General features: G+C 51.3%; 4 protein-coding genes across 4 annotated transcripts; 1 reads left to right on the top strand and 3 right to left on the bottom strand.

Moving 5' to 3' along the window:
* Positions 1–5,417: 5,417 nt before the first annotated feature.
* STEHIDRAFT_91427 (calcium-translocating P-type ATPase) lies at positions 5,418–11,327 on the top strand. Its single transcript, XM_007300026.1, has 8 exons — positions 5,418–5,450; positions 5,517–6,846; positions 7,214–7,868; positions 7,957–8,110; positions 8,167–8,246; positions 8,307–9,196; positions 9,248–10,250; positions 10,317–11,327. The coding sequence occupies exons 2-8, from the start codon at positions 5,533–5,535 to the stop codon at positions 10,913–10,915; spliced, it is 4,695 nt and encodes a 1,564-aa protein (XP_007300088.1). The 5' UTR covers positions 5,418–5,450; positions 5,517–5,532; the 3' UTR covers positions 10,916–11,327.
* Positions 11,328–15,012: 3,685 nt separating this feature from the next.
* Positions 15,013–17,204, bottom strand: STEHIDRAFT_48880 (uncharacterized protein; the record flags this gene model as incomplete). The annotated part of the gene is made up of 7 exons (XM_007299232.1): positions 15,013–15,092; positions 15,148–15,513; positions 15,579–15,603; positions 15,656–15,756; positions 15,883–16,317; positions 16,393–16,473; positions 16,544–17,204. 7 exons carry the CDS (start codon positions 17,202–17,204, stop codon positions 15,013–15,015), a joined length of 1,749 nt encoding a protein of 582 aa, XP_007299294.1.
* A 2,528-nt stretch (positions 17,205–19,732) lies between these two features.
* STEHIDRAFT_165677 (MFS general substrate transporter) lies at positions 19,733–23,751 on the bottom strand. The gene is made up of 20 exons (XM_007300027.1): positions 23,133–23,751; positions 22,999–23,025; positions 22,708–22,930; positions 22,566–22,655; positions 22,486–22,508; positions 22,366–22,423; positions 22,239–22,308; positions 21,986–22,174; positions 21,894–21,915; positions 21,762–21,825; positions 21,303–21,688; positions 21,210–21,248; positions 21,132–21,145; positions 20,916–21,063; positions 20,762–20,845; positions 20,583–20,692; positions 20,498–20,524; positions 20,395–20,436; positions 20,029–20,321; positions 19,733–19,890 (listed from the first exon to the last, which is right to left on the bottom strand). The coding sequence occupies exons 3-19, from the start codon at positions 22,742–22,744 to the stop codon at positions 20,153–20,155; spliced, it is 1,572 nt and encodes a 523-aa protein (XP_007300089.1). The 5' UTR covers positions 22,745–22,930; positions 22,999–23,025; positions 23,133–23,751; the 3' UTR covers positions 19,733–19,890; positions 20,029–20,152.
* A 54-nt stretch (positions 23,752–23,805) lies between these two features.
* STEHIDRAFT_118431 (uncharacterized protein) lies at positions 23,806–24,479 on the bottom strand. The gene is made up of 3 exons (XM_007300028.1): positions 24,405–24,479; positions 24,232–24,339; positions 23,806–24,150 (listed from the first exon to the last, which is right to left on the bottom strand). Exons 2-3 carry the CDS (start codon positions 24,241–24,243, stop codon positions 23,833–23,835), a joined length of 330 nt encoding a protein of 109 aa, XP_007300090.1. The 5' UTR covers positions 24,244–24,339; positions 24,405–24,479; the 3' UTR covers positions 23,806–23,832.
* Between the last annotated feature and the right edge of the window lie 26 nt (positions 24,480–24,505).

Genomic DNA, 24,505 nt, shown 5'->3' on the forward strand with positions numbered 1-24,505 from the left:
AAGACCGCGCCTCATAAACACAGGGTACTACTCCCTGAGCCGGTACCTGCGCAACTTTTCCAAGTCAAAAATAGGAGATTTGTCGTACCAAAAGGGTCCCAGAATGTCTTCCGAGTATCACTATACTCTCCTCGAGAAGGCCAGTCGGTCTGTCTTAACACCGTCATTCCTTTGGAATAGCACCGAACCATATTTTATAATAGAATAATGTGGCGTCGAGAATCTTCATCAGCAAGCACTTCCGCCCAGCCTAACAGCTATGTATGCCACGGACGCCATACTACTTGACCGTTAAACTGTTTCGGTGGCTCACGACAGAGCTGGGAGAGTTGACGGTCCATGACTGGGATCACTACTACTGCATTGAACAGGGAGGGGATTCAAAGATGACGCGTTCTTTTGGCTGTGTATGTCAATCAGGTATTTGTTGCTTCAGATCGTGATACATAATTGCATTCTCAAGACGCTCATGGTTGTTATAGAACAGAGGGCGCAGATCCACATCGTTCGGCATCCCATGAGGGCATCTCGGCTGCATGGAATCCATATATCACCCACAAGAAGCCGATCCGTCATGGAATGGCAGGTACAGCACTATTGCGCTCATTCCAGCGAGCATTGCTACCATGTCAACAATTCCAGTTTCGATAAAAGTAGCACTGGACATCGTGGACGAGGCTTTCTCGGATCGTGGTTGTGCTCCAGCTGTGCCCTTGGAGCCTATTCTGAGGGGTTAGTATTTTTTTGGGTATACCTGGATGGCGGCTCTCAGTGAGCCTTGCCCTGCTAAGAGCCTCGTAGTTTGTTCGTAGTTTGTTCGCAGTAAGTTCAGTGACCTTCAGGCAGTTCCATCGTACCAACAGTTACTGTAATGTGTTTATCGAGATTGTGGCGTTTAGAATGGTTCGGATTTGGCCGCACAACGCCATGAGCAGATTTCTCCTTTTATTTCAAGGCGATGGTACTTGTCTGTTATCGAACCTTATCGTGAACGATGTGCGTCTCAGTTTGGGGGTATTGGATTTTATGCAAATTTCATGGGTGGGAGTTTTTGTGTTCAGCCATATCTTCCGAGGCTAAGGATCGGTTGAACTTGGGAATACCTGCCTCAGCTACTATCCTTGCCATCGCATACTCGTTGGACACCGATTGATGAGGAGCTGATGCAATCTTCAGGGTGCTCGAGTCGTATCGTTTCCCAACATAGGACAGACCAACCTTTTGTTTTGCGAGCCTAGTCATAGGAAACACAATTAAGTAGAGCAGTGTAGGCATATTCACCCCCTAAAGATCCAGATCAAGCATCTTGAATCATTATCAGAGACAGACGGGAGCGATAAGTAGCATGCAATCTATCACACTTAGTGTCTATAATAAGCAGTGGTCTTATTATTCTTTGTTTCCTCGCGTTTCGAGGTGAGCACGTTCCAACCATGAGGTATGTCCCTATTAGTATTGCACGAGGTAAGTGCAAGAGCCCATCCGCTCTACGATAAGTAGCGATCTCCAGGATTAGACCTGAATGGAAGTACGGTGGCCGTAGTGGGTCACGTTCTGGCCTGATCTCGTATGTTCGAGGGCAGCTGTACAAGAGATCGGTCTGGGTGTTCCCGGATCAGGTTGGACGTGGTTGAACATAGTAGATGCGCACTTCATTTAGGAAAAGGGCCTTCCACCAATGGAACGGTCTTGGCACGACCTACATAGATAGCATGCTGAATAGCGTAGGGCACACTCCAAACCATGTGAAATCCAGTCCACGGTGGGTTGACGGATGATGCAATGAAGTGCGTAACACGTCCCGCAGCCGCATGGATCGCAGAGTCTGAACGGCTCGGTATACATGGCAGGATAACCCCATAAAATTAGGAGTAGTATGGAGAGGCGATACACTCACCCGCACTAGGAAAAGTATCCTCTTGCCATAAGCCTGGGCAAAGTAGGAAACGTTCTCCACGCATGGGCCATATAGACGGCGTTTCAGCAAAGGTGAACTAAGTACAATGCGACTGAGCCACTACATTAAGTGAAAGAAACGCAGAAGAAGGCCACAGCACCGCCGAAAAACGTTGTAGACGGGTTCACGCAGTATCCTCGTGACGTGAGAGTCAACCTCCCTCGACACGTAGTGACTTATACGCGGTAGACACGAACTGTGCGAATTATGGCCCCCGAGGCGCCTGCAGAGCATAAAGTGGGTGAAGACGGGATAACAGACCGCTGTAGTGCTATAGTTGAGTACTATTCAAGTCCCCGTTACTCGAGTATGCGGGAACGAGAAAGGAGGTCAGCATTCTCGAGGCATAGTCTCAAGTGTTGCTCCCGCAACGTCCAAAAATGACACCCATATCACGTAGCCTCAAATGCAAGGGTTCTGCGCAGTGACATGCAGGATCTCATTTGATCCATGTTCAGCTAAGTATTCGTACCGGTCTCGAAAATAACCAGCGCCATTGCCATACAAATGGTGAGGGCCGTCGACTAGGACTCTTGTCCCCGAAAGTTGAAAAGCTCAGTCCGGCACACATCAAGATAAACCACTCTAAGGCCTACCACCGACCCCAAACAGTTCCCCACCACAGAAAAAGAGCATCGAAGTCGACTGGCTCCTTGGACTACCATCTGGCACGCATATAACGTGCCCTGAGCATACGTTTCCCGGTCCGAGATCGTAGAATTTTGGCTCTATTACAAGCTGAAACATCGGAGCCGGATCGTTCTGGCGCGGGTCGGGCAACAAGAGATAAAAAAATAGGACGAGAAAGACGCCGATGAGGATGAAGATAAATATTGGCGCGTAAGGAACGAAGATTCTGCCTTGCACTGCAGGCGTGTAATTATTTACGAACGGTTAGAGTTCCTCTTTGTCATCTGGCCACCAAGGGCGAGTAGTTCTTAATTGACACTCAAGCTTGTGGGAAGCTATTACGGATCCTAATTGAGTATACGTACATGAGTTACGAACCCCTTGGGCATTGAGGCGCCTACTTAATGTAGACCGAATAGCGCTGACAGCAAGGGAAGTAAACAGTACTTGGAATGATGCATTAAAAGATTTGGCTGAGCTTCACGTTGAAAGACCATCAATGACGGGAAGTTTCCCGCTACATGAGAACGGAAAGAGTTAAATTCATAGTTTTCTGAAAGCATTCAATGCCCACGGGTGCCAATAGCGCTTATCCAGAGCCTATGAGCCCAAAAGTAAACATGAATGAAACGTTCTGGCGTGGATGACCACGTAACATGAACTTCATGGCGTGGAAACGACGAACACAACTCCACCAGGAGCTATATCTATCAGAGCACAGGGATTTATTATGAGAAACACGGTAGAAACACCCGTCCTGATGCCTGCCCGCACTTGCCACCTTTGCATTGACAGGCAGCTATATATGCCGGTGGCAGGGAAGAATCCGCACGTCATCACAATGTGTGTGCGCCACTGAGATACTTCGATAGATAGATGAGATGGGAAGTATGGCTCTCATCGAAGCGATATGACTCGAAGAACATGTATGCCGGAAACTCGACCGTGACGGTATCTGTATGCTGTAGAGTGGCTTTAGTACATAAGACGGGAACTAGGACTCAGACAGAGATACTGTATCTTGGTGAGATGATTCACAGACTCGTTGGATATTTGGTGAGAAACCAAGGAGATGGGCGCCCCACATAATCATGATTGAGATTGAGATGCGTTCCCGCTCAGTCGCCAAAGAGAGGGTCAGATCCGAGGAAGGAAGGAAGGAAGGAAGGAGATTGCGGGTTTCACAAGGACACCTTTCCGGCGCGATGTAGTTCTAGTTAAGATGCTAGATCTTTCGACTACATGTCTCAAGCGAGCCAGTGTAGCGGACGAGATCCCTGCATCCTATATCAAGATAGTTGACCTACTGTGCAGCGCAGACGCAGTGAGGTGAGCCTTCCGGGTCTAGCGAAGGATGTCTCGAAGTAAAGTGAACAAACACAGAGGAAGCCTCAAATGGGAAGGTCCGCAATTGACCGTTTTGGGTGGCGCAGATCCCGACAAGAAGCATGACCGCCGATTTTTCTGAGATACTGTATGTGCTCACCTCGATGGAAATGGGCTTCACGGTGTTTCTAAGAGACCGGGGCGATGAGATCGACGTGTATGCAAGTTCAAGTGGCGCGGTTCAAGATTGTCCTTGTGCTCGCTTCGGTAACTGAGAAAGTCTTTTGTTCTTATTATACTGTGTGGCGACGGCTTCGTGAACAATACCACACGATTTCGTAGTATGCATATGGATAGAACTCACAGCCCCACTTCTCAGATGAATCTCGAGGCAATTAATTGTGATTCAGCGACCCTTGTACTGCTCAAATACTGGTACAGCAACATCCTTGTGCTCCTCCTGGCCGATCACCTTTCTCGATAGTCTGTGCGATGGAAACAAGTCAATAAACGGGGCACGCAAAGCGAAAGCGGAGCGACCAACCTCGGCATCCCAAACCGGTGGTAAAATAATACTTCCACTCAGGAGAACGCATCGCGGTAACAGCATCCAAGACGGTCCAAGAGATTCCAAGCTCGCAGGCTGTCTACCTCCTCAACATTCGCAGTCTGAAAGATCGGCCAAGAATGACGTGGCGGCCGAATGCAGTGCACGAACACTTCCATCGCGACTTTCTTGACACTAGAAAGACGTTCTATAATGTCGGCCCATTGAGCTGCGGGGTTTGGTGAGCACTTTAGGGTTTTCGGAGGAATGCACACGACAGTGGCCCGATGGATTGCCTTCGTACAGCTTGAGAAAGGGGATACAACCACCAAAAGGGCATTACGGGCAGAATTTTGTAGGTGCGCTTTGTTCCACCGGTTTTGTTTAGGAACGGAGCAGGTTTTATATACCAAAAGAGGAGGGTGTCTGTGGGGCCACAGGCAGTGCCACTGGGGCTTGTGGTGCCGGACGGTTCGGAGCTCAGCCAAATTTGACAGTGAGGCTGTGTGGTCGACAGAACAAGAATTTCTACGCAGATATCGTAGGCTTGAGAGCCAAGAGTCGTGTAGAGAGTAAGACGCGGCAAAGGTGGGGAGGAGGAACAAGGGGAGCGAAACAGATGATAACGGGTTGTCATCTTATCGAGCGTGATAATCGGCGCTTGTGAGCCAAGACCCAGGAAGGAAGGTGATCGCCGGGAGTGACCATATCGTGAGTACGCAAGAGTTCTTAGGCACAAGGCTGTGCATACTTTATGGGCGTCCCCTCCTAGGTTTCGATTCGATTCTCTTCCCAAGTACACTGCACCCGCGACACCGCATTCTATAGGGATCAGCTATAAGGTAGTTGTAGGAAGATTACCTCGTGTTCCTCACCAGGACTTCCGCCCTTAAACCGTCCGTTGCGCGCGCAGTGAAGACTTCCACCACCGAACTTTCCCAACTACACGTTCCCACACAGCCTCGCAATATTTCCAACACGCATATACTGGTCTGCTTTTCTTACGATCTTTTCTCTACTGTTCCTCCTCTCACCTTGCGCCCGCCTGCCTCGCAGGTAGCCGCAATCAACCATGTCCTCCAGCCCGCGTAACTCTGACCTCGACATTCCCGCGATTGCTGTCATCGGAGAGTCTACCGATAATCTGGCTTCACACTCGTACCCTCATGACAACGGACAGAGTGGTCTTCGTCCTACTCCTACTATCGACATTCAGTCGGCGGCCTCTGATTCTCCTCAAACTCGGGGACGTTCACCCTCTGACCCATCCTTTCTCTCGCCCATCTTGAAACGGCAGCACAGCACCATCTCTGATGCGCCTTCGTCACCCGGTGGCTCTACAAATTACTCTGACGACCACCCTCCACCCTCGCCAACCCTTTCAGCTCATTCAGGCTCTGGCTCGTCCGTTCATTGGGCTCCAACTACCCTTGCCCTGAGAGACAATTCGCCTTCAGATCGAGACGGCAATTCTTCGTTGAATCTGCTCCAGATTCCAGGGGCGCATCGGAGAAAGGGATCGAACGCGACCTTTACGAGCACCGTCAGCGGCAGCGAAACACTGCCCGACCACTCTCATAGCGATGGTGAGGGGATAGGCCTTTCCCCCATGCCGTCTCCCTCAGGGCGTTCTGACGCGGCGAGCACCCTAGCGTCGCCCACGCACACCGCCGTCAACGATTTTTCAGACGCCGGCGACTCCCGTCCCACCTCGCGCACCAGTTTCCTCAAGGGAAAGCTTCATCGTCATCGTCGCCCCGCGAAATCAGTAGACGCAAGCTCCGAAGGCGGTCACGACGACGGCCATGACGACGATGCGGATAAGGAGGACTCGGAATCGCGGCCTACACAGGTCGATCTCGAGCAGGAGGCCAATATCGATCCCGCGCCGTTCGCTTTCAAACCCGCTCAACTCGCGCAGCTTCTCGATCCCAAGAATATCGAGGCGCTGGAGGCTATTGGCGGTGTCGAGGGGCTATTGAAAGGGCTCGGGACGCACGCGACCTTGGGTCTTGGCGCCGGTAAGGGGAAGGCGGCAGCTACGCACGAAGCGCAGAGCGATGACGGTCAAGGGGCGGGTGATGGAGGTAGACCGAGCAGAAACAGTACCGCGAAAGATGCTGGGTCGGAGGATGTTCCCGGAATAACAATCACTACGCCGGGAGGAGAGCAGGAGGGCCCGAAGGACGGTGGGGGCGCAGAGTCACCGTCTGGAACACCTCCGAATTCAACCTCGACGGCGGAAGGGGCCGTGAAGTCGAATCCGAAGGCGTTCGAGGCGGGTATTGAGGAGAGACGCAGGGTGTACGGCGCGAACCTCCTGCCGGAACGGAAGAGCAAGAGTCTTCTGATGTTGATGTGGCTGGCTATGAAGGATAAAGTGCTGGTGAGTTTTTTTTTCTTGTTTCAGGCCCCGTATATGCGTGTTTGCGACGCATATATCCGCATTTTGGCGCATATGTCCTTTTGTCCCCCGCATATATCCGCCTTTCAGGCGCATATGTGCACCTCTTGTACGCATGTAATCACCTTTGGAAGGCCTATATTCGTCAGTCTCGACGCATGGGCTCACCTTTTATGCGCATATGTTCCTTTTTTTCTTCTTGTGCGCATAATCCGTCTTCCGCGCATACGTTCCCGTTTCTCGGCATATATTCACCTCTTTTACGCATATATTCGCCTTTGTTCGCCTATACGCCCATTTTTACGGCATATATCGATGCCTATGCTCACCTGTTTGTCCGCCCTGACAGATCTTGCTTACCATCGCCGCCGCCGTTTCCCTTGCCCTCGGTTTCTTCCAAGACTTCGGTCCCTCCAAGCCAGACGGCCCGAAAGTCGACTGGGTAGAAGGTGTAGCTATCATCATCGCCATCCTCATCGTCGTCCTCGTCGGCTCTATCAACGACTACCAAAAAGAACGTCAGTTCAAGGTGCTCAACTCGAAGAAGGAAGAACGGGCGATCAAAATTATCCGCGGCGGCTCCGAGAAGCTCATCGATGTGAAGGACGTCGTGGTCGGAGATATCGCGATTCTAGAGCCGGGAGAGATCGTTCCCGTCGATGGCGTGTTTTTGAACGGGCATGGGGTTAGGTGTGACGAGTCGGGCGCTACGGGAGAGAGTGATGCGATTAAGAAGGTGCCGTGGTCTGAGTGTGTGAAGATACGGGACGAGAAGATGAGGGAGTGGAAGAGCTCGTCGGGCAGGAGCATTAGCGGGGTGCCTGGTGCGGATACGGAAGATGACGAGGATACGGAGGAGGACGGGAGGAAGCGGCCTTCGGGAATGGATCTCTTGGGCCACACGGATTGTTTTATCGTCAGTGGCGCGAAGATCACGGAGGGAACGGGGACCTACGTTGTTGTTGCGGTCGGGACGAAGAGTTTCAATGGTCGCATCATGATGGGTTCGTACCGTTCGCTTTCATAGGGGCTCTCCTCTTATGCTGTTCTATTTATGGCACTGATTTCTTTTTTGACGTGGCCTATATTTAGCGCTGCGAGGGGACGCGGAAAGCACGCCTCTGCAGCTCAAGCTGAATGACCTAGCGGAGCTCATCGCGAAGGCTGGATCTCTTGCCGGTCTTATCTTGTTCTCTGCGCTTATGATCCGGTTCTTCGTACAACTGGGCACGAATGACCCTGTGAGGTGCGTTTGTCCGCACCCTTGAGCCGGACTGTCTAATTGCTGACATACCCCCTCAGGACCGCGAACGAGAAGGGTATCGCGTTCGTGCAGATTCTCATTATCGCAGTTACCCTCGTTGTCGTCGCAGTTCCCGAAGGTAAGCCAACTTAGCGCTCTATCCCAATTTACATAACTGAACATCGCTCCCTTCATGCAGGCCTTCCACTCGCGGTTACATTAGCCCTCGCATTCGCCACCAAACGCATGACGGATGAGAAATTACTCGTTCGCGTCCTCGGTTCATGCGAGACCATGGCCAACGCCAACGTGGTCTGCACCGACAAGACCGGTACCCTCACGCAAAACGAGATGACCGTCGTCGCCGGCTCCATCGGTATCCACGCCAAATTCGTCCGCGGGCTCCACAGCGAAGAAGGTCGCGGACGACAGAACGTCGACCAGGAAAACCAGAATGTCGATTCGGAGGGGACTCTTGCGCGCAGGAAACACGCGGAGGATTTCTCGCTGGACTCGAACGATCTCAATGAACGGATTTCGCCTGAGCTGCGCGCGCTCTTGAATGCTTCGATATCGGTCAATTCTACGGCGTTTGAGGACGAGGATCCCGAGTCTGGCAAGATGGTGTTCATTGGAAGTAAGACGGAGACGGCGTTATTGAAGTTTGCGAAGGAGAGGGGGTGGAGGTCGTATCGCGAGGTTCGGGATAATGCGGAACGGGACGGTGGTGTCGTTCAGGTCGTGCCGTTCTCGAGTGCACGGAAGGCCATGGGTGTGGTCGTTCAGCTGAAGGCAGGCGAGAAGAAGAAGTGGAGGATTTACTTGAAGGGCGCTAGCGAGATTTTGACGGCGAGGTGCAGGAGGCACGTTGTCGTGGCTAAGGAGGGCGGGAAGAAGGCGACTGGGGAGAAGGAGATGGTGGACGGGGAGGGTCAGATAGAGACGGCTGAGATTGGGGAGCTTGAAGCGGATAATATTTCTCGGACTATCACGTTCTATGCTAGTCAGTCGTTGCGGACTATAGCGCTCTGTTATAGGGACTTCGAGCAGTGGCCGCCGAATGGCGCCGACATCGATGAACGGGATGAGGTGCGTTTCTTTCTTTCTTCTCGGTTTCTCTTGCTAATAACTTGTCATCAGGTTGAATACGAGCATCTGGCGAATGATCTAACTCTCATAGGTATCACAGGTATCGAGGATCCCCTCCGAGACGGTGTCCGAGAAGCTGTGGCGAACTGTCAGAAGGCCGGAGTCCAGGTCAAGATGTGTACCGGCGACAACGTCCTCACCGCTCGTTCTATTGCTACCCAGTGCGGGATCTATACTGCCGGTGGTATCGTCATGGAAGGCCCTCATTTCCGGAACCTCGATCCTCATGTCATGAAGGCTGTCGTCCCCCGTCTTCAGGTCCTCGCTCGTTCGTCACCGGAGGACAAGCGGATATTGGTGGAGACTCTCAAGGAACTCGACGAGGTCGTCGGCGTTACTGGAGATGGCACAAACGACGGACCTGCGCTTAAGACGGCCAACGTTGGATTCTCCATGGGTATCGCGGGTACGGAAGTCGCGAAGGAGGCCTCGGATATCATTCTCATGGACGACAACTTCTCCTCGATCGTCAAGGCTATCATGTGGGGCCGCTGTGTTAACGACGCCGTCCGGAAGTTCCTCCAGTTCCAGCTCTCCACCAACATCACCGCCGTCATTATTACCTTCGTCACCGCCGTCGCTAGTCAGAGCGAGAGTTCGGTGCTCAGCGCCGTGCAACTACTCTGGATCAACATCATCATGGACACCTTCGCCGCTCTGGCCTTGGCCACGGACCCTGCTTCAGAGGCGTTATTGGATCGCAAACCGGATGTCAAGACGGCGCCACTATTCTCGGTCGACATGCTCAAACAGATCCTAGGCCAATCGATATATCAGATTATTATCATCCTCATCTTCCACTTCTTGGGACTCCGGATTTTGGGCCTCCCGGAGGGTAACGACACGGACGACACGACAGTCCAGACGCTGGTTTTCAATATCTTCGTGTTCGCCCAGATTACGAACTCGTTGAATTGCCGCAGGCTGGATAATAAGTTGAATATATTCGAAGGCGTGACCAGGAACTGGTACTTCATCTCGATTACGGCGATCGGTTTGTCTTCTATTTACTCTCGTCCTCCGGTGTGTATTTAGGCTGATCGTCTTTCACGTACAATAGAAATCGCCATCCAAGTGCTTATCGTTTTCGTCGGAGGAGCTGCCTTTTCTGTTCACCGCATCGGCGGTCGCGAGTGGGGTATCTCCCTCGCCCTCGGACTTGTTTCCATTCCCCTTGGTGCCGCTATCCGGTACATTCCCAACGGCCCCTGCGAAGCTTTCTTCAAGAAGGTCCGTCTCATGCCGAACCCGGATATCCTCCCTACGACACGCGCGGACGCGGAAACCGGCCTCGGATTTGCCATCAACCGCGTTCACGATAATTTGGGGACGTTTAGCCAGGTCAGAGGCGGCAGGATGAGGGGATCCTCGTTCGTGGGGAAGAGCAGGGCCGGAAAGGTCGACGAGACTGGCGCCAAGAAGAAACCTGCCTCAGAATTGCTCACTATGCTCCCGACGCTGATGATGTCCAATATCGTCAGCTCGAATTGGATGCCGACTTCTGGTGGTTCGTTGTCCGACCCGGCTGGTTTCGATCCCTCGGTGTCGTCTGCGGAGTTGTGGAAGAACAAGTACGAGGTCCATCCGGATACGCCACCGAACGACCCGGTCTTCCAGATCTTCCGTCAGCCGCCACACTCGGCTTCTCCTTCACGATAGATTCTCCGTCGCCTCCGAAATTGTGTATACCCTCTCTTCTCGTCTTGTACTCCTTGCGCTCGTCCGAGCGATTACTCTGCACAACGACACAAAGGACATGCTCATGCCTTGGTTCTGGAACATTGTCTTGGTGTCGTTGTGACGGGGCGGTACCCTGCATAGTTTTTTGGGCCAGCGAATGGGCATTCGCTTCATGCATATGGAGCCAGTCCATACACTACATCTCCTTGATTCTTTCTCGTGACCCATGCATTTCGCGGCTACACATAGACCTTTGATAGTCACATTTTACCAACAACCCATCGTCCGTCTCCTTTTCTCGCTTGTATATTCGCACACTTTCTTAGTCTTTCCTTCTGTTTGTCTTTCTTCGTGGCCCTCGCTTCATTTCGCCTTCACAATCTACAGAAACGCATAGTTTTTTTTTTGGTCATATCTCTTTCTGGCATGAACTATACAATGAGGTTGCATATAATCTGAATCACGACGACGATAATCCATTACGATCCACGCTTTAGACCATGATTTTGTATTTACTCATTCGATTATTCGTTCTGTTGCCTCTGCTAGGACCGATGGTAAATGAATGAAATAAACAATTCTAATCAAACGCCTTTGAGAGAAAATGACCGAAGTCGCAGATAGGGGAGCCGATATCTGAACGCTTCAGGACTTCCGCTTGGTTGGTCCCATAACGCAAAGTCGACGTTCGATATGGACCAAGTTGATCCTCATTTTGAGGTGATATACTTCTGATCTTGAGCATCGTTTCCAACAACTAAGACCGTGATATGGTTCAATGCGGAATCGCAAGGATACTTATCCTGCAAACCGTAACTTGCCCATCGTTGAACGTTGAACGGCGAACGTGTGGCGGGGCCACCTTCTACACAATATTCAAACTCCGCACAAGTTCGTTCTCGGCGCTAGCGTCAATCATTGGGACCGGAGCACGTTTTCAACCGCTGCGTATGAATGAAATGAAGAGACTAAGAGGCGTACGAGTACTGGCCTAGCATCGAATTAACTCAAGGTGGTCGAAAGCATACAGAGAGACGACAAGAAAACCAAGGAAAGGAAGAGCGGAGAAAAACTAGCTGGAAGCGTAAACTGAGTCGAACGAAACGACACCGATGTGAAAGGGGAACAAAGTAGGTATGAAGAAAATCGATCGAGTCCTTGAACGTCACCAACATCTAACGCGATTAAGAAAGAAAAATTCCTCACGAGAGCACAAAAAGGAGGAATCACAAGAAGATCTTCAATAAAGAGAGACGACGACGAAGAATTATCACCAAATGTTAGTGGGCCCAAGAGTAATGCAAGAAGGGAGTCAGGAACCGAGAGCGGAATGACACTAGAATGGCTCTAAGTTGTGGGTATCGGTATGCGTATTCAGTGGTGGTTTCGTTAGATTCAGATTCGAGTCGGCCATGATAAGAGAAATTCAGCTGTGAACGTTTAAACAACCGTCGTCAAGTGGGCAGAGTCAAAGGAGCGAGCAAGAGAGATCGGTTGGCTTCGTGGCGAAACGTGTCTGTACAGATCACGGTATAAGTGATGTTCAATGTTGTTTGGAGGGACGATGAGATGCTCACGGGCGCGTCATGTACAACTTGGAATTCCGTTATAAACTTCATATACATCCCCTTGTCCTGCAATGTCCGTCCATCCTCCGTCTCGTCGAACGCCGCGTCCCCCTACCCTCCCTTCTCTGCCCATCCATTCCATTCTCCCTATATTCTTTCCACCCCGGCCATCTTCGTTGTCCGCCCGCCGCCCCATTATTCAAACCAGGTGCAAACCAACATTCGAACCTCAATACTCCTCAAGATCGTCCGGAATCTCCCCAGCAACAACCGCGTGGTCCTCAGGCTCATTGACCGAGAGAGTAGGCTTGATCCCAGTGCCCTGCAACATGTTCACCAGCTGATCCATCTCATCGGGCTCCTTCGACTCGACCTGTTCTTCCTCGTGGACAGGCTCCTCCACAGGCTCAGATTCGGACTCTACTTCAGCGACGTGGGTTTCGGACTCAGCCGCCTCCGGTTCGGGAGTGACTGGAGCTTCGACCTCCTCGTCGTGGTGGAGATCGGAGGCGGGGTCGAGTGAGACCACTTCAAGAGCAGAAGTATCGTCTTCGGTATGGTCTTCTACGGGAGCAGCGTCCGATTCGGGCTCGTGTTCTTCAACAGCCTCTTCGTGATGTTCCTCCACATACTCCTCCTCGCCCCCATGAACTTCCTCCGTCTCTCCGGCAGTTTCCACGTCGTGCCCGTTCGTCTCCTCCTCCTCGCTAGCCGAAGCAGCTGCTGCACCTGCCGCCACACCAGCTCCTACAGCGACCTTCTTCGCACCTGCAGCACCACCTCGCCCAGCCCCCTTCCCTGCAGCGCCGACCCTTCCCCTAGATACTGGCGCACCCCTTCCTCTCGCACTAGTCTTCGCTGGCGAACCCGTAGTCCTCGGCACCTCGGCACTAACAGCCCTCGCCTTCAAGGCACTAGCAGCCGTAGGCTTACTCAATCTCCCCAGATCCATGGCCTTCCTCGGGGTCGACGAAGTGGGCGTAAGAGTCGGTGCAGCCGCCGCGCGCGATTTCGCGAGTGAAGCGGCGGTTGGCGCAAACAGACCCGAAGACGCAGCGGGCGTGCGAGGTCGGTTGGGACTGGTCGCCCCTCCCGTCGGAGAGCTGACCGAGTTGCGCGGGATGGATGGGGTTTTCGACCGTCCGCCGGATGGAGTTTTTGCACGCGCGGGGGGGTGCTGGATGGTTGGGGTCTTGGAGCGAGCGTAGGAGGAGGGTGGAACCACGGTGGAAGTGCGGGGAGTCCCGGACGGGTGGGTGGGCGCAGGGGATTTGGATGTCTGGGGTCCTGCTGAGGGTTTCGTGGCTGAAGCTCGTGAGGGTGTCTTTGGACGCGCTTGTGGGGCTGCAGCCGACGATTTCGATACTGCGTTAGGACGTGAGGATGTGGCTGGTGCTTTGGATGGGGTAGGTTTGGTCTTGGAGGCGGTGGGTTTCGCTCCAGTACCGGCGGTCGATGGACGTGCTCCTGTCGCAGCAGAACGAGCTGAGGCAGAAGCTGGAGACGCAGCGGCCGCTGCAGCGTCGGGGGCAGCATCGCCTGACGGTCCGGGGTCACTAACGACCTGGGGATCGCCCGAGACTGTAGCTGCGGGTGAAGGCAGTTGTATTGGCGGCACTGGACCGGTAGCGCTATCTGACGATGTCGACGTAGAAGGACTGAGTTGGCTCGAGCGTCTGATAAAGGTGGATGACGGGGGACTATTCGGCTTAGACGATGTTCCCATCGAAGAAGTCTTGACTGGGGGCCATTCGCGAGCCGTCTTTATTTCTTCTTTTGAAGAGTCTCCAGTATTGTGTGAGATGACGCTCGAGGAGCGTGGCAAGCCCATGGACGAGCTGGACGGTGAGCCGACGATAGATGTTCGTTTCGTCTGCTGCTCAAACCGTCCGATGAGGTTCGCCACGGATGCACGGGGGCGTTCATCGGGAAGAGGCCTATTATTGTCACGTCCAGTCCAATGTTAGATTTGACAACAAACGATGGTCTATGGCTCACATATTGTGGGTATGGCTATAAGTTAGAGAAGAGAAAAAGATGCAGAATTGAGGAAAACGAAGAGTAGCAACGGGATCGATGGAGGTGATGACTTGGACGAATGCGGTCAATGTCGTATGCTTCCGCTATGAAGTAAAACCCTAACCCCGAATCCCGTACCCTCCACGTAAGAACAAGCGTGGCACCTTCGTGTGGCACAGCATCGCATTGGCGGGTCGTCAGAATCCTTCCGTGGAACGTGCAGAACGTACTTTGCTGTATACAGATGCTTGCGCGCACTACAATTGGTGTCAAAAACTCCGTACACAGACACACTAAATACTGGATAATATCTATGTAACGTAATTCCAGAGGTCGGCGAGGCGTAATTTGAAGAATACAGAGTTACTACGAATGGACAGAGAAGGGACATCGTCAATCAAGTTTCTGAGGAGTCAACAGTACATAAAAACAAGCGCCCCTAGAAGAAAGAACTAAAAGGAAAAGATTGATGTATGGAATTTCTGGTGGTCAGTCCGGAAGCGGGGGATCCATGACAAGGCTCAGAGCGCCAACGAAGACGAATGCACTACCAAGTGCAAGCGCAATCGCTATCCGAAAAAAATCAGCAATATTTCCAGAGAAAACGGTCCACAAAATACCCACCACCAATCCAAGCCGTCCTCAACGGACCAATATCCGCCTCCGTCACCTCCAAGACAGCGTATGCCCTCTTCCCCAGCCCCAGCACATCACTGTCGCACCAGCACCTATCGAAGAAACTGCTGAATTGGAACATGCATACCATGACAATCCATATTGCGTTGAGCGTTGCGAGCGTCTTGCCGAGTCGGCGGAGCGCAACAGAGACGCGTGCAGCGGTGTGGTCTGCTACTTGATGATAGTGTAGATGGCGGGAGGGGCGAAGGTACGAAGAGTGGGCGTAGTGCGCGAGGATAGACGACAAGAGCATGGCGATCCATACGACGGTGGAAACGATGGCATAGAGAATGTAAGACCCACTGCGGCAGCCTAAAATAAGCGGTAAGGAGTAGTTGAGTCCTAGTGTCAAGATGTACAAGAGACGGCACACTAACCGAGGCCCACCGTAGGCGTGAACCACTGAAAAAGCATAGTTAGTATAGCCCAAAATCAACAGAGATATAGGACTTACTTGAGCGACGACGGCACCCCCAGTGGTCCCCCACTGCAGGAAAAGCGCAAGTCCTGAAGCCACAAAAACTCTCGTCCAGACCTCTGATCCCCATCGACTGACTTTTCTTCTCCTTCCGGGGCGTTCATGATACTCGAAGTCACTCGTGACTGCTGTCATCGTAATGGACCCACCGGAGGCCATCTTCCCCTTGGTCGCGTTCATCTCCGCTTCCGCGTTCGTACCACCCTCTTGGTCATCCTCCCTGTCGAAGTGTCCGGGATTGCCACAGTATCTCTGAACATCATCGAGAGTTCCCTGCCTATTTCTCGCATCCACCTTTCCAGATTCGGCAACGGCCCAATCATTGTCCCGATCGACCGGTATATTGGACAGAATATTCTCCGATGCTGCAGCAAATGCTTCCGTGACCTGGTCTACAGCACATGCCCAAGAGAAGAAGCGAGCGTAGTTGTATATTGGAGCGGACGACTCCTCGTCGCGGTAGACAGAGCCGGGACGATAAGGCAGAATCTGAAAGGCAGGACGGCTTGTTTTATGAGAAACAAGGGCTGGAGTGGATGGTTTAGAGGTGGCTACGAAGGCTTTCTTGTTGACTTTGTTCAGAGCTTGGAAGACACGATCGAAGTCGCACTTTGGCGAAACCTGGAGCCATCCAATGACTGAAACAACGAACGCATTTCAATATTTGTAAGTCACTGTCGAGTAATGATGGCTACCCAGACGTCTGGACTCACCAATGGGAAGTAACCATAGCCAGACGGACCCGACGCCTTGACCGTTCAACTGAAAATTCTCCGAGATATCCGTGAAAGAGTCTGGTGCGAACAAACAGATCCTCGATTATTAGTACAGCCTTATCCTGAAACTCGTTCATACAAAACTCACCAATCACCGTGAACAGATATGCAATCACAACCCATGCAATAGACGACGCCGCAGATATACTCCAGGTATGGATGTAGTCCAGGCCTTCCGCCAGCTCCTTCCACCATGCGTCATTCTTCTGCAACGCCACTATACTCGCCAACATCCCGTGCTCCGTCGAGATCTCCAACGGCATCTGCTGCAGACTACTCAGCACCCTGACCGCGTGTCGCACATTAGGATACTTGAACTCTGAGAACCGTCTCGCTATCCATTGCGTATTGAGGACAGTGAGGGCCAGCGAGTACGCGGCGAGAACGGGCGAGCCGACAGTGAGGACCATCGACATGACGTTGTCGAACCGATATATCGTGCCGAAAGGGAGCTGGGAGAGCAGGGCAAGCCACGGTAGAAGCCAAGCGCTGAATTGTTGCGAGAATACCGACCAATTGAATGGCGAAGAGCCGAGTCCGCAGGTCGCGTTGCAGAGTGCGTAAGTGATAGCCGTGGCGTTGTGGCTGACGTTGACGGGATTTCCTCGATTATCGACCAGACCATTCGTTCCGTCAGGGAGCTGCCGGATTGTCGTGAGACATTGGTCGAAATGGTGTGCGCCGACGGCTGGAAAGAGACAGAGTAGGATTATGAGAAAGGCGGGGGGTGTGCGTCGTGCTATGTACATGAGCGATGGTGTTACCGACAGTGCTGGGGATGAAGATCAACTTGAAGCTATGTCAACTTCGTTCGATGGACTGGTCATACAAGGTGGTCTGAAAACAAGATGGCGGGATCACGAACCGTCGACTGACGCGATGTATTTATGCACGTCAGAGCGATCAAGAAAAGTCCCAAAGGGAATGAACACACTATTATTAACACCGCACTGCCTTGCGGAGGCTTGCTCCCTCCTGCTCCGCTAGAATAGGTCTATTTTGTAGGGAAATCCGCTCACGGGTTTTATTGCGCGACTTTTTGATGATCAATGTGTGACTTCCGTGGCGATTTTGGCAGATCCGAGTGGCAGAAACCCCCAAAAGCAGGATGAAGTCGATATTTGGTTGGATGAGTGCCCCTGTGTTTTCCTGCATCAGAAAACAGTCCTAGATTGCTACAGAAAGCCATTCGATGACAGCGGATACGTATACACATCTAGGGTTATCACGGATAACGAGCTGGCAGAATGAGGCTGAGCACTGTCAAGTACAGACACTTTATATCATTGCCAGGACGTTATGCATCATTATGGATCTTGCGTCGAGGGAGGATTCGAGGCGGTGTCCCCTCTTGTCCCCTACGCTGAATACAAGATAACGCGCGTCCAGATAGGCAACGCGCGAGTCAAGTTTCGCCGTGTTTTTCCCCTGTGAGCCTGACATGCGTACAGAATAGCGTGGAGATAATCAAGAAAGTATACTTTTGCTCGTAGTGTGCCTCCGAATATGATGACTCTGATATTCGAGTCGTAAAGTTAGTACGCAGTGGCGACGAATGTAGTTTGAGTTTCCCGCGGAGTTGTCAATCCCGATTTGGCTAAATCTGTAGCATTGTGCGGTAGCACCTGGAGACGGCAGTGCCACAGGGCAAGTAATGGAGAGTCTAAAGAGAGAACGACATGTGTGGATGAGAGGCCAAGGCCAATCGAGGTGACTGTTGAAGACGTGGATATTTTCGTTCGAACTTCGAAGAGGGCCTGTTCGGAGGAAGCCGGGCTTGCTACTAACATAGCCAACATAGCCACAGCCAGCCACAATGGACGAGGACAGTCAAAAATTATGCTAGATATATTCAGAAAGCATGCCTACCGTGACTACGTTCATTGCATAGATGTAATTAGAAGATGAAATAAGATAGAACTACCAAGCAGTATGAGTAGGCATATATGGTGTAATCATACATAGAGCATATACAGCCTCGTACAAACAGACTGGAGTGCTCCCGCCGACGGATCATCCGACGACGTCAATGCCCCAACGGTCTCCCCAAATGTGCAGTCTGAGGCAGGAGAGAGTTATACCGTTTCCCAATGCCGCTGTACTCGCTTTGTCTCGTTGACATGCACTCCGCGCCGTGGTCCACTTTACCCCTAAGCCATTCGTGTGCGTCGTCGCACCAGGATTCAGGAGTCCCCTGAAACCCTGCGTAATACGACATTCCATGTACGCATTCTGAGTACTGAAATCCATGTGTCAGTATATGCCTCGAATCACCTTTGAGAAAGAAAGACGCTGAAACTGATTGTAAGTACCTTGTCGTACACTTCCCAGCGTGCTGTGGCCCAACCGTCATCGCCAGTCCCATGAATTTCGATGATCTCAATCAGAGCACCATACAACTTTTCCAGGTAAGAGCTCGACCAAGAATAAGTGTATTCCCCGTCCTCCCCGTGATAGTGTTCTTCAATGCCTTCATACTTCGAAGGTCCCTTCGTCCTTAGATACGCGCCAACCGAAGGAGCGTCTCGAAGAACCTGACGCAACTGATCCACAGAAGGGGAGGGTGGGAGCATCGATTCTGGGCGAGTCGGATACGCAAATAACATCCTCAATGCCACTCTAATCTTGTGCTCCCGATCTCTAGAGCTCATTCTGGGCCTGAAGATGTCGTCGTCCGATTCCGTACGGTCAAGAAGCTCATGGCATTGCCTCCAGAGCCATGACGGAAATATGGGCTTCATACTAAGTAGACCTGGAGTGGCGTTCCAGGGATGGACAGACTGGTTTGAACTGGCAGGGAATGACATGATGGAAACGGAGGGTCCAGCGGAATAGTCGGTTGGCGCGACGAAGGGTTTCTTCCAATTCGCATTGTGATGCATGAGTCTCAATTTCTCAAGGCTGAAATAGTCAATAACTTGTCAGATAACACTTCAGATTTCAAAACTTACCGTAATTTCCATCCTTCGGGCCCACCGTGCTTTCGCCATGCTGCGCGCTCTACATCTCTCTCCAAGTACAGAATCATGGGCATTGGCCTGTCTTCCCCATTGATTCTTACCACGGTCCTGTATTACCGCGTAATATATGACATTCAGGACATATGATATTATGAAAAAGGGTATGTACTGGACGTACTCCGATGTTTCAGTTTGCAAGCCCTTCAGATTCTCGGTTTTCAACCTGTATTCTGTCTGTGCTCTCGTCTTATTGATCTAACAAAGTTTAGCTGCAGTAAGTCGTTTGCAACATTCGCGAGGTACGATGGCAGACGAACCTTTTGTCTTGCCGGAATATGCGAAATCCATCCAGATTCATCCAACACCGCTGGTGCGGTCTCCTTGCTCTTTTTCGACTTCGACTTCTTACGATCAGTGGGTGGCGCAGCCGGTTGTTTCTCCTTGAGAGCGCGGGTAGAGAACTTGTTGCTAGTGTCTTTAGGCATCTTGTCAGATTGTCGAGTGGAGATGAGTGTGATGGGAGATGAGATAGGAGAGCGAAAGGAGAGGGAAGGGTGGCCGGGGAAAATGGCAATGGCTCTTGCGTGGGAAAGACGATCGGTGTGGCACTTACGTGAGCTGCATTACGCCGACCAAAAGAATTCAAGTGGCTCAGCCGTCTTCTTCGTGTAAACGGACGACATAGATTTATGCCTCAGAGCTCCAGAGAGCTTTGACTGAAGACCTAGGAGGTAAAATTATGACATCCTCCTGCGGGTAGCCTCTCCCTTGTACATCAAGAAGACAATTGGCAAGAAAGCAACAACACTCCCCAACCCCGCAAAGAAGAGGAACAGCCATTGATAACCTCCCATAGCGGTAGCCAGGGGAATAGCGTAAAATGCGAACGTCATTCCGATCTCTTGGCTGTTGCAAGACAGAAAGAAAGGTCAGTCACCTCATTTGAGTTATTTGGACCGAGTTCAACAGAACGTCGTACCGGAAAAAGTTGAACACTTGCGCCACCTGATCCGACCTATCTCTAGAGAACGAGTTAGAAATCCCTGCTACTGGAGAAAGACCACGTAACTGTCAAACCATACCTATAGCAATCACTGCTATACGTATACCTAGAGGTCCTTGTAAGCACAGGAATCCCAAAGCCAGAGGGGAAATACGGTGACCAACATGACGGTGGTGATGCATTGTACACCGAAGCATGCCACACCCATTCCAATGATGGGCCCTGGCCAGGCAGCGCCAAACTGTATACCGAATCCGTAGATAAGAAGACCAGCCTGCATGGAGATTCGCGACGAGTCGTCAAGAGGCGTCCACGGGCGTAAGAAAGCTACTACTCTGCGTACCGGTACGAGAATTTGACCAGTCCACACAGCCGTCAATCTAACCTCACTCGGCGCATCTTCACCATGTCGTCTACGAGCACGCTCCTTTATGTGGCCCAAACGGAGTACGATCAGAAGTGGGCTGAATGAGATTTCACCGTATCTGTGCACTCACGATAACGTAGTCAACGACCCATCCTCCCGCCGTCTCGCCCAAGAAGCTTCCAATAGTAAGGGCGCTTCCATATGCAAGCCCAATTTGCAAGGTATTCCAATCAAATGCTCGAGAAAAAATTGTCGATACCGTAACGGCGGGGAGAATACTGAGGGTTCAGCTCTTGCTTTTAGAGCATGTACTATAAAATCTCAGAGTCAGGACAATGCGTCTTACCTGCCAAAACCATACTATATCCGATGCCTGTGGTTTAGTGATCCTTGATAAGGCACTTGAGGAGCTAGAAAGCCTCACCTGTGTAGCATAATAAATTGCAGGGAATAGTACGGAGGGCTATAAAGTAGACGTCAAGCAGAGTAGAATTCCACGCACAAGACGGTGGCTCACATATTTCGCCATTTTCACGACTGGTACCACGAAATCCTTCACCTTCACCTCCCGGCCCTCAGACCTTTCCCGGATCCTCAATCTCTTCACATGCCTTTGCCAAGCTGACGCTCTGCGACATGCTTGAGTTTCACTCTGACCGGTCCCAACACCACGCTTCCGACTATCGTTCTCGCTCGGAGCGTCGCCCGACGTCACCTTCTCGCCGGTTGAAAAAGTGCGATCGCGACCATGTTCACCTCGGAAATACTGTGTTTCTGGCAACCCAAAGACAATGAACAGGAACATGAAGGCATTCGCGATTGATGCGACCTTGAATATCCAGCGCCAACCTAGGAACTGTCCTATCAGACCTCCGAAAATTGGGGCGATGTGGCTTCCGTTCGCTGCGAAACAAAAGTTAGAGCTTGGATCAGGCAAGATCTTTTGTAAGACTCCGATCCAGAAGATATAGCTTACTCATCCACATGGTGTAGAAGCCCATCGCACGCCCTCGCTGGTGTAGGAAGAACATGTCGTTGACCTTGAAAAACGTGATATAATGTAGTGAATGACTGAGGGGAAAGAATGGATATTATAGCAGAAACTCACGCTTGCAACACCGAGCGACATACTGTGACCCAAGCAGAAAAAAAAATTAGACGTGGGCGCGACCGGAGTGCGATAACAAATGGGCTACTCACGCCACGGGGAAAATCCCATTTACAATCCTTGCTCCAATCAATTGCGGATAAGTCCTTGCAAACGCGCACCCGAGTGCGGAAGCGAATCCTATGAATGTCGTGAAAAGATAGACTGGTCTCCGACCCCAGGCATTTGCCAGAGGTAGAAAGAGGAACGGGCCCAAGCCATTCATCGCTATCACGACAGTGCTGGATGGAAACACGTATTTTCATGATAAACTCTTCGAGTGCCATGAATAGAAGGATATCTCACGTCTGGTAGGACGCTGTGACTGTCGAGATTCCGAATTCAGCCGCTAATTCTCCGTACGCAGGGTTGATGACTATGATTGTGCTCAGCGAAAGTAAGTGCGACAGTTTGAACTTCAGAGAAGACGTACTGGCTACATTAAAATTTCCTAGACTTGCGAGCAGGCTTACTTGCACCAAGACGAAAGACTACTCGTGTAGAGGTCAGATCAAGTAAAAAAAATCAAGACATATGTCAGGAATGAACCTACACGATACACTAGCGACCAATTCACTAGATATAGAGAGAAAATCGTGAGCTTTTGATCACTGTATTTCGGAAAATATGTACGCGGGTCTTCTGGGTCATCGGATGGCTGAGGGCTGAGCGGCAACCCATTCTTATCGAGTTTCACAACCTGCGACTGGTCGTCGAAGCATTCTGACAGGTCATGATGAGTATGGCATCCAATAGGAGACAGTGTGCGACGAACCTTTCTCCTCGACATCTGGCTTTCCTTGCAGAGACATGATGCAGCGTGAAGAAAAGAGCGGAGCACCGTAGTCCGAGAATCACGACCATTATATACGCTAACCGTGAGAGAACTTATAATGTGGGCCTCAGCGCGTCAAAATAGTACGTGGGCACTACTAAATTGGACGCAAGAGGGAGTGAGAAGATCGAAACATGGGAAGGGTGCGCTATGCATGAATACTCTGTGTGAAGCGAATGACGCATGATCACTTCCTTGGTGTAAACTTTCTTCAATAAAAAGCGAACACACAAACGCGCTAGTTCTCCTGGATTGCACCTTCAACTCAATCACATCAATTCGTAACTTCGTTGTCGGAAGGGGGGTCAAGGGGAAAGATAGCCGGACTGTCACTTGGTAGTATGAGAAGATTGCAGTTGACTTACCATTGTATCATCAACCTTGGAAGACTTCGTGTCTCGGTATGAAGCCTATTTTTGCACGGACGGTGAGCCGGCGGTGTTCTGTGCGTTCAGACTGCGTAATTCCTGAATTGAATCGCCTTCGTGGAAACAACTCAGCCCATACAGGCCAAGACAAACTATATCTGTGTTGCAAGATGTAATAAGTAGCCAAGTAAGGATCTGGAGCGGTGGTCTGAAGTTATGATGAAGTAGGAGAGGGTTGGTGGCACGTGCGGCGCAGTTCTGAGAGACGACATAGACATTTGGTCCATACGCGCCATTTCCTCGGACGTCTGGATCCCATAATCCAAGGCCGTAAAATCCCTCAGCCAATGAACAGCTTGTAGGCAACCTGATTGAACCACGATGCGAAGGCGTTCGAGACCGTAGTTTTGTGAGAGGCAGATCGCAATACTGTCAACGACTGCGCCTCCTCGGGCGCACATGCTGGTAAGGATTATATCCATGCTTCGTAGACCGGTGAATGCAAATATCGTGGAGGGGACTGTCCAGATGACCATTAGTACGAGTGAGGCGCTCCTCAGGTTTGGTAGCGTTGCAAGAGCGCTGGAGATGCCCGTCCAAGCCTCTTGGATATGTATTTGGTCACACGGATCCCATATTTCACAACTATGAGATTAGGATAGTATTACACATTTCTGGTATAAAGTGAATACCACGCTCACCTAACGGAATTCAAACTCTTCAGCATCCGGATGGCACCGGTGACCAGAGGCAAAAATTGGAGACCGATCGTCATTTTTTCACATCTCTCGATAAATCTCCTAGACCTCGATGCTCTGCGATCAGATTCCACGACAAGCGTAGTTGTGTGAGCCGAAAACGAGGTCCTGCCAGTGGCGATGCGTCGAAAACATTTTAGTTCTTCGAGGGACGAATTGCGAGGATCCACTCTAAGAAACATCGTGCGAAAGACATCGCACGAGGCGATGGAATGAAGTGCCCGACAAGCGAGACTGAGAGGGCGTTTGTCAAGAACCTACAAGGGGAGGGAAGAAAGACGAAAACACAGTTCATAAGATGATACAATAGATGTTGGATGCGTAAGAAGGCGGCGCACGAAGGTGCACATGTTCTCTACGAACTCCAGAGGAAGAGAGAGCAGATGGAAAGACCCAGAGATGCCCCGTTCAACTTGCGACTCGGAGGTCCTTCGTCCTCCATAGGTCTGACCAAAAATCACCAATAATCAGTGATACGAAAGCGCATGGATAAGTGATAGGCCTTTCCTACCGGTACCAGAATTTGACGTATCTTCCGGGTGACCCTTGCAGCAAGTAGCGAAGTGGCGGAGGTCGTCGTGACTGCTGCTTGCAAGAGGGGAATCGTAGTAA

Source organism: Stereum hirsutum, assembly GCF_000264905.1.
Source record: "Stereum hirsutum FP-91666 SS1 unplaced genomic scaffold STEHIscaffold_2, whole genome shotgun sequence".
Classification (NCBI taxonomy): Eukaryota; Fungi; Basidiomycota; class Agaricomycetes; order Russulales; family Stereaceae; genus Stereum; species Stereum hirsutum.

Coding starts and splice junctions, on each gene's coding strand:
- STEHIDRAFT_91427 (XM_007300026.1), top strand. CDS start 5,533: ATGTCCTCCAGCCCGCGTAACTCTGACCTCGACATTCCCGCGATTGCT. Junction 6,847..7,213: donor CTATGAAGGATAAAGTGCTG/GTGAGTTTTTTT, acceptor CCGCCCTGACAG/ATCTTGCTTACCATCGCCGC. Junction 9,197..9,247: donor ACATCGATGAACGGGATGAG/GTGCGTTTCTTT, acceptor ACTTGTCATCAG/GTTGAATACGAGCATCTGGC.
- STEHIDRAFT_165677 (XM_007300027.1), bottom strand. CDS start 22,744: ATGTCTCTGCAAGGAAAGCCAGATGTCGAGGAGAAAG. Junction 22,175..22,238: donor GTCACAGCGTCCTACCAGAC/GTGAGATATCCT, acceptor GTTTCCATCCAG/CACTGTCGTGATAGCGATGA. Junction 21,689..21,761: donor CTTCTACACCATGTGGATGA/GTAAGCTATATC, acceptor TTTGTTTCGCAG/CGAACGGAAGCCACATCGCC.